Source organism: Atta cephalotes (assembly GCF_000143395.1).
Source record: "Atta cephalotes unplaced genomic scaffold scaffold00004, whole genome shotgun sequence".
NCBI lineage: Eukaryota > Metazoa > Arthropoda > Insecta > Hymenoptera > Formicidae > Atta > Atta cephalotes.
The window spans coordinates 3,189,082-3,201,685 of NW_012130068.1; the positions used below are offsets into that span (position 1 = coordinate 3,189,082).

Below are 12,604 nucleotides of genomic sequence, written 5' to 3' on the forward strand. Positions count from 1 at the left end.
ACATCTGGAATAATTCTTCGTTTTTGTAATAACGAAATGTTGAGCATCTTTGTGAAGATGTGGCAAAGATATTGACAAATTATCTTTCTTCCCTGTCGAAATACTGTAAAGAACCTCGCATTTACCGCCAACAGAATCCTCCATGACTTTAAATTCACTAAAAGACTGCTTGTCGTTGGGCACTATAGTGCTCCTACTTGCTATCGCATTCTCACGCTCTGTGTCAATCTGCAGCTGACTCACAATACTTTTTAGTAAATTCATCTCCCAAGTAGGCACATCCTGATCAATTAACAAATCTCGGATCAGTCCCCGTTTAAGTTTCATCTCGAAGGGCTTTTCCGATAAAGAAAGCTTGCGAAACTCTACGTTGGGGAATTCATCCGAAATATCTGACAATATTTCGTTCACAGAAGCATACTGCATCTCGGACAGTATAGCCTGCGACGTATCGGATGATTTCACTTGAATGATGAGTTTACCTCTCATAAAAATTCCGGAATATTGCTCAGCTAACCCGTTTAAACCCGTCAATGTCCGACTTTTTATAAAATAATGATATTCGTTTCCGGTTTCCCATGCATGATTGTGATCGGCTATGACCGCTCCAACTATCGAAAGAAAGCGTCATTACTTTTTCAAGTATGTTTTAACAAATAAAGTATGTATAGTTTATGTAAAAAAATTAATTTACAGAATTTTACTATGCTGCTTATTTTTTTAATCGTATGTTTTTCAAACATTGAATAAGTAAAATTTTTTCTTTCAATTTTCTTTTAAGTTAAGTTAATTTTGATGACTTATAAAATGAAGCTTTTAAAATAACTAGTTATAGTTAAAGTTAACTTATAAATTAATTAATTTAAAAATTATGAACTTCTTAATTTGATTACTTTTAATTAATTAATTTGTTACTATATCTTGATATATTTTTATAAAAGTTTGGATTTTTTTATACGTTATCTATTTTATCTTAATGTGTAAATTATCTATATTCTAATAAATTTTGTACAATTTAATATATTATTAATTTTTAAATTAACAATGATAAATGGCCCCTCCTCAATACCACTAATAAATACAATAACAAATATAATACAATAACAAATACAATAACACTAATAAATAAGTAATGAACAATAGGACTCACGGAGAAATCAATGTGCAAATAAAATAATTATTTTCTTATCAACATGAATATTAAGTTGCAATAATTTATTTAACATTAAATTTAACACAAAATATTTAACATTTCGGTTTTAAATTTTGTAATAATCACTTTACTATGTTATACAGAAAATTTTTTTAAATAAGCATTTAAAGATAAAAAATGACGTCATCGTACAATTTTCGTAGAAATTAATGTTATTTGTTGACATCTACTTACTGATTAAGAGAAAAACCAAGTACATCCACATGATATGATGCGAATAGTGTCAAATGCAAAATGAAAGCTCCTTCTTCTCAATCGGATTTATATACGCTCCATATGCTATATCAGCTTGACTCGCACGGAATGATGCTCATTGATTTAGATTTCAACTTGAACTTAAAACTATATTGTTCCGACGCACATGATAAATTATTTTAACCTTGTACATACTAGAATTGCACTTGGTACATCCTGATAGTACAATCGAGTGTGATTGAGAGTAATTCGCCATAATTGTGACATACTTGGAAAATTGAAGACAAAATCGTCACATATATTATACTTTCAAACAGAACAATGATTTTATCCACCAACATGATTTATTTTACCGATTATTTAATGAAGGTTCACATTTATTAATAAATTAGTGTCTCCATCAGATATCTGACCGAATTAATCGAATACTATATTATATGTTAACAATATTATATTGTATATAGAAGGTGTCCTAAAATTTATATAATTCTTTACACCACTTTTTACGAAAAATTAAGACGAAACTAGTCTGTATTACAAATTATACTTAATTTGAAAATTTGAGCGATTTTTCACATGTTTCATTGATTTCTCATAATCATAACACTTACATAAAATTTATTATCTTTCGCTGAATGTGTTTTCACAATATGCTTCATATGTCCGTTATTTTATCAATAATAAGTTTGCGCGAAAGTTTATAATCAGGTCATTGGTAACTTTTAGTATGTGTTCAAAGTTTCTGTCGTTTCAAAGAATATTTATATAATGATCATTGCTATTTTACGTTTTATATCAACTGGCTATATTTTTCTAATAAATCACAATCTATTATTAAAAACAAAACAAAATTTTGTCTCTCTATGTGTCAGCTTTTTAAAAAGAGAGAATGAAAAAAAATTATTCAATATTAAAAAGATCTTGTTAATAAAAATATAAATATTTTATGCTGTCCACGGAAAGAAATACACAGTCCACACATTTTATGATCAGATTGGAGGACTCGAGCGTTATTTAATTCCACATGCATTATTGTCGTATTGGCTGCCCAAGGATATGACAATAATGCATGCGGAAGTAAATAACGCACTCGAGTCCTTTAATCTGATCATAAAATGTGTGGATCGTAGTTCTTTTTTCCGTGGACGTGTATAATAAATATCATCTGCAGTATAATTATATAAAATTAACATGTAATTATTATTCTAATTATTGTCATCTATTTTTTCAAATCTTCTATTACGACATAAAAAAAATCTACACGGAAAGGACAGTTTTACTAAAATATTAAAAAATTATTATTAGATACACACACATATCTCTCTGAAAATAATTTTGTTGGACCATTAAAATAATTATTAATTATGTAAGACATTCAAACTGATGACTAGGATGTCAAAATATTTTGCAGCATTGTTCATCATACTTGAGATTCCTAAAATTATTTTGATAATCCAACAAAGTTATTTTTGAATCCGTAGATAACTAAATTTTTAAATATTTCAACAAAATCATTCTTTCCATGTTAATATGAACTCATTTATTAAGGAAAATCATTTTCCTCTTTATCGTGTATCTATAGCAATATTCCACTTATACTATATATAGAATTTCCGTTTGTAATCTGTTTAATTCAGTGCATAGTGTTTGCATTTTCAGCGTGTTGAAAATACAATGAGAGAAGCGAATTAGTCTTCAATGAACTCATCGAATCACAATAAATTGCAAGTTTTATTACACAAACTCAGTATAAAATATATGAATATTTACATTACATGCACAACTTCTTTTATTCCTGTATTAGATAAGAGATTGAAATTGGATTGAGATTGAATTTAATTAATCAGAAGAAAGAAAGCTGATATATCATTGAACTTTACTTTTGACTGATCAAATTCAATTTCAACTTTAATCTCAATTTCTAGTCTGATACTTATGAATGCGAATGCACTGCAAACTCGCATGTAGACCGCATACCGCGCGAAGCAAGTAACTTTATAACTACGATTGCTGCGATACAGCATTATGATGCCACTATTAGCGACTGACTCTGGAGCCGCGGGAGGATGAGGTTTTGTACTCTAGGTTTTCTAGAACATTCGGAAGCTTTTTGACATGAACTTAAAATGCGGAGCACCTTGATTGAGATAATAAACAATTGGAATAAAAGGGAAAAGCGATAATCAAAAATCATTTGTCATCGTGGCTGCCTTTTGTTATACGCAATCAGCATGGTGTCTTATTTTATTCTTGTTTAATATTCTGAATCATGAGGAAATGATATCTCATGCACATCATGCAATGGAATGCAGTCTTTATTTCATTGTTATCTTAATTGTCTCTTATCTACACTCACCTGCAAAAAGACGGGTCTCTTTTTAGCACAAATTTTAAATATTTATTAATAATGGTAATTTAATGAAAAATCATTGTATTGGAAATTAAAGCTCAAGTTATATATATAAAGTTTGAACATTTCGCTTAATAAACAGGGAAATCCAAATTGAATTACAGAAAATGTTTTACAAAACATCGATGTTGTTGAAGATCTTAAAAAATAGAAAAACATTTTTTTTTCTTTAACTAATTATATTATTATATTCGTCATTTTGTAAAGCATTTTCTCTCTTTTGATTTTCTTGATTATTAACAGGAATGTTTAAGCTTTAATTTAAGTTTTCATTCACCGCAATACGATGATTTTTCATTCAGTTACTGTTATTGAAAAATATAAAAAATTTATACAAAAATTTACCAGCTCATTTTTTTATGAATACGATTTTTTTATGAATATGTTTTGCTAGAAAGAAATAAAAATTTAACTTTACTTACTTACTTTTACTTTTCTGACAAAAAGGATAATTATTGTATAAAAAACATATAATGAAAATAATTAATTAATACTGATGTTAAATAAATTATGTTGATTTCGAACAGTTTGGATATGCGGAAAAGAATATACCATGAATAATTATGTTGAAAAGCTTCAACTTTATTATTGCTTACATTACTGCATTATTAAACAACACTGTTAAATCTATAGTGTCAAGTTTAACCTAATGTGAGTTAAATTTGATAGATTTAATAGTGCATTTCTAAAAAAAGAAAAATAAAAAAGAGGTCGTTTTAAGTATGCATGGTCGGTATATCATTTTGGTATTGCCAGATTACGCGTTGCAAACGACAGGAACGTGGAAAGTACGCGACCTACTGAAAGGCTTTCGGGTAAAATCTGGATTAGCGCCTTGCTCGATCCTGCGTTTTATTAATAAAGATTCCTCGTTCCTTGGTTGACAATAAAGATTAAATTCCTTCATTTCCTTTTTTCCCGAAGACTTGGTACCCTCACGGCACATTGGTACAGGTTTGGTCGTGAAACAGATCTCTTCATCTTCTAGAACAACTTTTGTGCGGTAGACAAGATTGTTATCGTCTAGTGAATTTCTCTCGAAATTGGATCTTTTACTATCGTAATTGAAATTATGTTTTCCCTTGAGATTATTGTTATGATAGCCCCAGAGTTCACTATGTGTCGGCAATCTTCCCGCTTCTATATCATTAATAACGTTGTTCCGATGAATTATTGGCAACTCACGACACTGAGTGAATTCAGCTTTTCGTTTGTTCTCCAGAATGTCTTCCTGACAACCCTCATGAGTCAAGGCATACGTAGCGGTGAATACTTCGGGCATCTTCATAACACAATTTTGAGGAGTGAGGAAATCGGTGCTGGGATCGGAGTCGTAATTGCCACAGAGACCACGTAGAGCATTGCGATATCTGTTGGATACCTGATAACAAATTTATTTTAATTATTGTTATGTTTTCTATATTATTGCGATCGACTTATTATTAATGGCTGCGTTCGGAAACATCGCTCGATGGTTAACATTAAATGTTAAACCAGGACAGATGATGATTCCGAGGCATCGGAGACATTTAAGCGACATTTTCGAATACAGCCATTACCAGTTTGTTTCACATTTTTACTCACCAATAATTGAATACGTTCTCCGTCGAACAATATTTTGATATCAGATTTGCTCGAAATCGTTTCGATCGAACCATCGGGTAGTTTATTGAGTTCGAGTAATGTTTTACCATCTTCTCTTAGTTGATAATCTTTATACTGTGATAATTGAATGGGAGTGCCGTTGACTTGAATTTTAATATTATCATCTATTTTTTCTAATTCAATTACATGCTCGTTCACCAATAGAATAACTATCTTGGTACCATCGGTATGATTTCTAACTAAGGCCATAAAATTCACTTCTGTTATATTCTTTTGAGTATCAGGATCCTTTTGTGAATAAGTGGTCATTAGTACGTGTTTACAAGTCCCCAGTTTCACAGGATAAAGCAGCTTATCAAAAGTAAGGATCATGTCTTTATCCATAGTACACGAAGCTGTAAAAAAATTCAAATGTTTTATACGTTATGAAATTTTTATGTAATTTACATTTTGCAAATCGCGATCTTTATCAAATAAAATATAAATGCGTCATGATAACAATAATAGAACAATGAATAATTAATTTATTTAGAATAAATGAAACTCATGGAATAATTGAAAAATGTTCTAAAATAAATAGAGTATCAAATTATTAACTTTTCTGCGTTATTATTTAAGCATTAACTTCTCAATTGTTTCTCAATCAACATAATATATCACATGACTCAATATATTAAATTACTTTAACTTTCAATATTTAAAGAATAGTAGTTATATATTTTATAAAATCTCTTTAAAAGGTCTTTTATAAAATTTTATGACTTACCTCTTCTTTCTTTTCTTTGATGTATGATATATTCCTTTAATAGTTCTTGCATTTCGAAATCTCTTTGCTCCATGTTAGGAAGAGTAACATCTACTTGCGAAGAATCTAAGGAAGCCGGCGGAACTATTTCCATAGGTGACAAAGTCATTTTTATATTGAAGACATTTCTATCAGAGTCTTTCGAGTCTGTTACTTCCATTTGTGAGTGAGGGAAGAGATGCGACAAAAAGTTGGAAATCTTGTGAATAACTTCTTTCATATAGTCAGTTATTGAACCTCTACCTGAAATGTCCACTTGATCCTTCACTCGGGCAAGTTCAGTGGCCTGCTGGCAAGCATGCAGTGCTTTATGTCCCCTCTCAATTTCTTCCCAACATTGTTTAACTATTTTGGAGGACTCTAACATATCCTCTATTCGGCTGCTTCGCGATATGCTCGCATCGATGACAATTTTGTTTCCTTTGCTACAACTCTCTCCATATTGCAGTTCAGCTTTGACCTTATCTCTCGGCGCATGTTTCTTCATATATTCAAAATTTAGGGGAGTATCTGGTGAATATTGTATTTCATGCGTATAGCAAACTTCGGTTATTGGTTTTTCCTTCCTCGATGTTTGAGAATTCGAATATAAATAAATCTTAGACTTCTTGTCCACGTTGCTGTTCACCCAACCAATGGTGAAAACATGTTGTTTTTCTAACTCTGGTAAGTTGAAATTTATATCCAATACACGAACATCACCCGACCTGAAGCCGTTGCTGAAGCCTGTCATAATCTCCTTTCGTCTCTTTTCACTGTTTAGCTTCACATGTTTTAAAGGAAACATAATTTGTGACTCTGGTTCTTGTGATTGTATTATGTCATTATTAATTGTAATTTTCTCATAAATAACGTTCATTTGTGATACACTCTTTGCTAACTGTTCAGAATTCATTAATATATCCAATTTTTTATATTGGCCGTCAGGTATCTGTTGTAATTTTAACAAGAGCTGTAAAATATTATTTTCTTCTAGATTTTCTTCTATTTCTTTGTTATCAGTTTCTACTCGGAGAGAAATTAAATCTCTCTCTAATGTAGTTTTATGTTTTCTTTCTGTTAGTACAAGATGTGTATTTCTACTAAGAGATAAAGGTTGAAGATCATGAAGGTCTTGTCGCGTGGTGAAGGGAATAGTGCTGAGATGCAATACAGTGATCGGAGATGTTTGAGTTTGTAGGCTAATCTTTAACGCACCATTATTAAGGTTTTGTTGAGTCGAATCAAGATCGACTTCATATTTCAATGGTAACTGCAACATTCGATTGACATGAACACCAGCAATGTAATTATGATGGTCGAAAGGTGCTATAAAACCAAACTGCTTCTGATCCTTATTGGCAACATGCATATTCAAAATGCCAGTTTTTTTTGTATTTGAAAGTTCGTCATTTTTCATTTCAGCTTTAACTTTTACAACTATTGGCGAGTCCAAAGTATAAAGGAATGGGATGCCACTTTCAATTGGAAAGCTTAATATCGTTTCATAATTATTGAAGAAAAGTAAATCCAATTGTTGGTCTTTCTTGAAGAAATCCTTCAACTCTGTAATGTAATAATAGTTTATGTCTTTAAAAATAATATAATTTTGTAGTAAAATTCGGGATACTTACGAGAGGAAATTTTTCGAAGAGTTTTACTATCAAAGGGATAGATCAGAAGATCGTGTACTGTGTTAATAAAGACATGTCCTTCCAATTTATCCAGATCTTCGGACTTGAACTGAAGTACTTGCAAAAGCTTCTCAATACGTGATTTTTTCAACAATTCATGACTTGTTTCTTCGTTCTTCCAATTGTCCCAAAGTTGCTTGATATTTGATACCATGTATCCTGCTTCCAAGGTAGGTAATCCATAGAAATCGAAAACAGTATTCATAGCAACACGCAAATATGAGGGAATTACACTATTGTCGCCAATGGTTTGCACACTAAGTCCCCTAATACCCCAGTGATTCAAGTCCGTGTAGTAGCCTTGCGAATTCCATTTATTATACTTTTTCGGATTCAATAGATGCCTGACACTGCGTGCCTTAATAGCGAGATCTTGCAATTCTGGTCGCTTCGTATTGGCGAGACTATTTATTGTACTTTTTATGGTAGAGATTACATTTTCATTCAAATCGTCATTAGTAAATTTCGCTATGCGTTGCAACATAATCAAAGGTGGGTTGAGCATAATATATCGATGTATGGCCATACAACGTATTTTATGATCTTCGTTTACGTTCGAGTACAGCTTATAAAAAATTGGTCCAATTAATTTTGGTTCGAATCTGCTTAAGGTGGACAGCGAAGATACCATGAGTAAACGTTGGAACTTCGACACCGACTTCTTGCCTTCTATGTACGGCTCAAAGACCGAGAGAATTTTCGAATGGCCGGTCAAACCAAGTGCCACGGTATATATTTGGACTTTTAAAGTATCATTTTCGGACAAGCCTTGTTTCAATTGTTCAGCCATAAAAGGAATATAAACATCGGTTATCTCGATATGTGCGTCTACGTTACGCCTGAAACTCACAGGACCTATACGCCTCAAACTGCGTGTCAGATAGTAAGTATTGACATAATTTTTACGTATTATTTCAGCAAATGCTAATGGTGCAGTCACATTTACGGGTGTCTGGTACAATACTGATGGATCGCTTATCATTTCCTGCACAAAAATCAGATAAAAGTTAAAATTAATTTTTAGTTTTACACAGAGAAATACATACATACGTACATATATTGTAAGTACATATATTGTACGTATATACTGTACACAATTGGAAATTTGTTTTTATGTTAATTTAATACAAGTTGAATATGTTAAAAATTAAAACAAATATTACGTAAAACATCAAAATGTAATTCTAATACAATTTATAAATAGTTATTCTTCTTCATTATAATTAATATTTATAATATGTCAAATCAACGTAAAAATTTTCAAAAATTTAACATTTATAATATATTAAATTAATACATTTTATTCATTTATCTTAGAATTTAAATTTTAAAAAACATTATTTTTACATTTTTGTTCACTATTATTCATGAATTATTTTAACACTAAGAAATATTAAATATCAATTTACAAAATATTCAAATAACATAATCACATTATATTAAATTGACACTTAAATATATTAAAAATTCAATACAAAATTTTAAGAACTTAAGTGGACTATTTCTAACACAAATATAAAACGTTTGTTACTGTGATTGCAAATAATAATTACTTATTTTAAATATATTAAAAAAATTGATACTAGCAAATCCATCATAAATTTATTATAAGCATTAAATTTGTTAAAAACATATTCTGAATCCTAATAGTTTAATCAATAAAATTTCAATCAATATTATTAAACAAATTCGATTTCCTTGTTATATAAAGTCGCTTTTCCGATAAATTTTCTTCAAAACAATAAAAATTCTTGTGTTGAGTAGATTAAAATTAATTTTTCCTAAAATTTGTAATATAAGCATATTTTAAGATTCTTATTAAGAAAATATTTTTTTGTTAAATATAAGCATTATTTAAAAAAAAATAAATTGAGTAATTATTTTTCTTAGCAATAGAATGATTTCTTTTTGTATATATGCATATCATTTTCAATTGTTATATAATAAGTGTTATGACGGACTGTCGAAGAATTAAAAATTAATATGTTATTATGTATAAATAGATACTTACATAGAATGTTCTGACATATTCTTTTGTTGGTTCGTGAACATGCTTGGAAATTTGAGATATAATTATTGCTGCCTCTGGGCCTTCAACTTTTCTATTTTTTAACCAATTGTGGATAGTCAACAAAGCGGGTTCTGTTCCGGTTTGCACAATAGCATCCCGTAAGACGCTCCAGACAATATTCTTGTAATCTTTATCGTGACTTTTGAGATTACGTAAATGTTCTTCTAATTCACCAATCTGCTTGAAGCTCATGACGGATATGAAATTTTTTAAGAACACATATTGTTCCATTATACTTAAACGCGTGTCATTAGAAGACTGTATTGTGACAGCTATTTCATGAATTAAGTCCTTGATTTGTTCCACATTTGTGACGGTAATGAAGGGTGATAGTGGGCTTTTCGGAGCTATTGCCATTCTTTTTGGTGAAATATTACTCTTATATAAAGTGTACTCCTCATCGCTGGAGCTACTAGAAGAGCTGTTCTGGTCGTCCCAACTTTTTTCAGAAGAACTGGTTCTCTCTGATGAATGTACTTGCTCGGAATTTATACTGATGCTTGGTATCATTGGGTTCTTAGAATCAGAAAATGGATTATTATACGTGTATATTAAGTTTCCAGTTGACTCGAGGTTACTTGATTCAAGTGAATCAAACAGTGAGCTGGATATTTTGTCCTTTTTCAATAAAGTCAATTTCAATATGCTGTGGACGTTGCCAAGGAAAGGATCAGTTTTTTTAGGCCTAACGGATATATGATTCTTCGTTACGACAGATTGAATAGTGAACCTTTTCAGATGGCCCGAGAGAAGCATTTGAGTCGTAGATAATTCCTGTAATAATCACATAATCGCAAATAAGTTCATTAAGAACTTTTATTTTCTTTTTATTGATAATAGTTTTCTATTGATTCTATTAATACAATAGTTTGAATCATTTGCTATACAAAAATACTAATATTTTAAATAAAACAGTTTTCCTAAACAATTCTTTTTCATAATTTTCAACAATTGTAATTATTGCATATTTTTTAATTATAAGCAATTATAAAATATAAAATAGTTTATCAATTAACTCACCGAAATGAATTTATCTTGTTTATAGAATTTTTCCTGTTTATAGAGTTGTTCGCGGAACAATGGATTTTCTAGACCGCGATGATAAATTTGTCGCTGAAGGCATTTCTCGTAATTTCTCATTTTTTTTAATGTTGTAATAATACCCCTCACCGCGTAAGTCCGGAAAAGGTATCTTGTCTGGTATCTCTTGATGAGCATCTGGGTGCAATGGTACGATCTCGTACAGTACTTCGCACTTGCCACCGACGGAATCTTCTACGGCTGTAAATATAACAGGAGAATTTTCATCGACTGGAATTTGAGCGCTCCTAGTTTTTATCGCGTTTTCTCCCTGCGTGTCAATTTGCAGTTGGCTCATGAAACTCTTGAGGAGATTCAATTCCCAAGTAGGAATATTACGGTCGACTAATAAATCTCGTATCACTCCGTGCTTCATTGTGACCTCAAATGGCTTTCCTGACATAGGAATCTCCTGATACTCCAGCATATGATCAGGAAGTTCGGTATCCGGGCCATCCACTAATGTGGTGTGTACATGAGCATACTGTGGATTGGAAACCTTCACTTGCAATTTCTGTGGCGATTTTACATGAACGGTGAGTTTAGCCTTCATTTGAAGTCCAGTATATTGTTGTTTCAACTTGTCAAGACTTGTCACTGTCCGACTGTGTACAAGGTATTCATACTCGTTTTCCTTTTCCCAAGCATGCTCGTGGTCAAGTGTGCCTGTGGCCACGGCCACGCCGGCTGCCAAAGAGAATTTACCAAATTATAATAATTGAAATTTGTATTTTCTTGCCGAATTAAGATGATTCTTATTATGTTGTCTCAAAAAAGATTTACTTTAATACATAAATTAGTTAAACAATAAGTTTATCCAAAATATGGAAGTCAGATGCAGCAATGATTTTATATCAATTTAAAAATTAATTAATTCTGTCTACCAACTTGCAAAATTTTTTTTCAAAAATTTCATGAAAGAGATATTTGAAATTTTTATGGATATTATTACTATTTACATAAAGTTATTGTCTTTCTTACCTAGTAGAAGGATGACAGGGAACCACATGATGTTATGTGGTTACCAGGTATCAAATGTGAAATGAAAGCTTCTTCTCTTTGATTTAATTTATATACAGGAGTATGCCAACTCAGCTTGACCTGCTGATAGCCACAAAAATTCAATATCCGTACTTGAAACTATACCGTTTATACGCGTGACAAATTTTTTTAACCTTTCACACGACAGATTACTTATAACATCCGCAGCATATTTAAGAAAGTAAAGATGGGTCGTGCCATCGGACTTCCGGACAGAACTTTGACTTCGTTTGAAGATATTATTAACTTTGTCAGTTGTTGAAAACACATTACTATCTATTAGTCAGTTGTTTTCTAGATACCATATTAAAATTTATTAAAATATGTTTGACGTAATTAGGAATTAATAAAAAAAATAATGTTACTATTTGCGCAAAATTTTTTGGAACTTACGCAAAATATAATTACCTATTTACTATGGAACAGACTATATAAATATATAAATTTCACAAAATTTAAATATGTACAATTTAAAAAACATATATATATATATATATATATATATATATAT

At 30.8% G+C, this 12,604-nt stretch overlaps 1 protein-coding gene across 1 annotated transcript in view; it reads right to left on the bottom strand.

The window, feature by feature from the left end:
• LOC105626138 (vitellogenin-3-like) overlaps window positions 1-12,061 on the bottom strand; it is a 19,301-nt gene extending 7,240 nt beyond the window's left edge. The window contains 9 exon segments of the mRNA XM_012207450.1: window positions 894-910; window positions 4,591-5,199; window positions 5,403-5,818; window positions 6,190-7,773; window positions 7,842-8,886; window positions 9,913-10,746; window positions 10,993-11,118; window positions 11,120-11,739; window positions 12,034-12,061. Coding sequence (XP_012062840.1) covers window positions 894-910; window positions 4,591-5,199; window positions 5,403-5,818; window positions 6,190-7,773; window positions 7,842-8,886; window positions 9,913-10,746; window positions 10,993-11,118; window positions 11,120-11,739; window positions 12,034-12,061 — 5,279 coding nt within the window.
• Window positions 12,062-12,604: the final 543 nt, after the last annotated feature.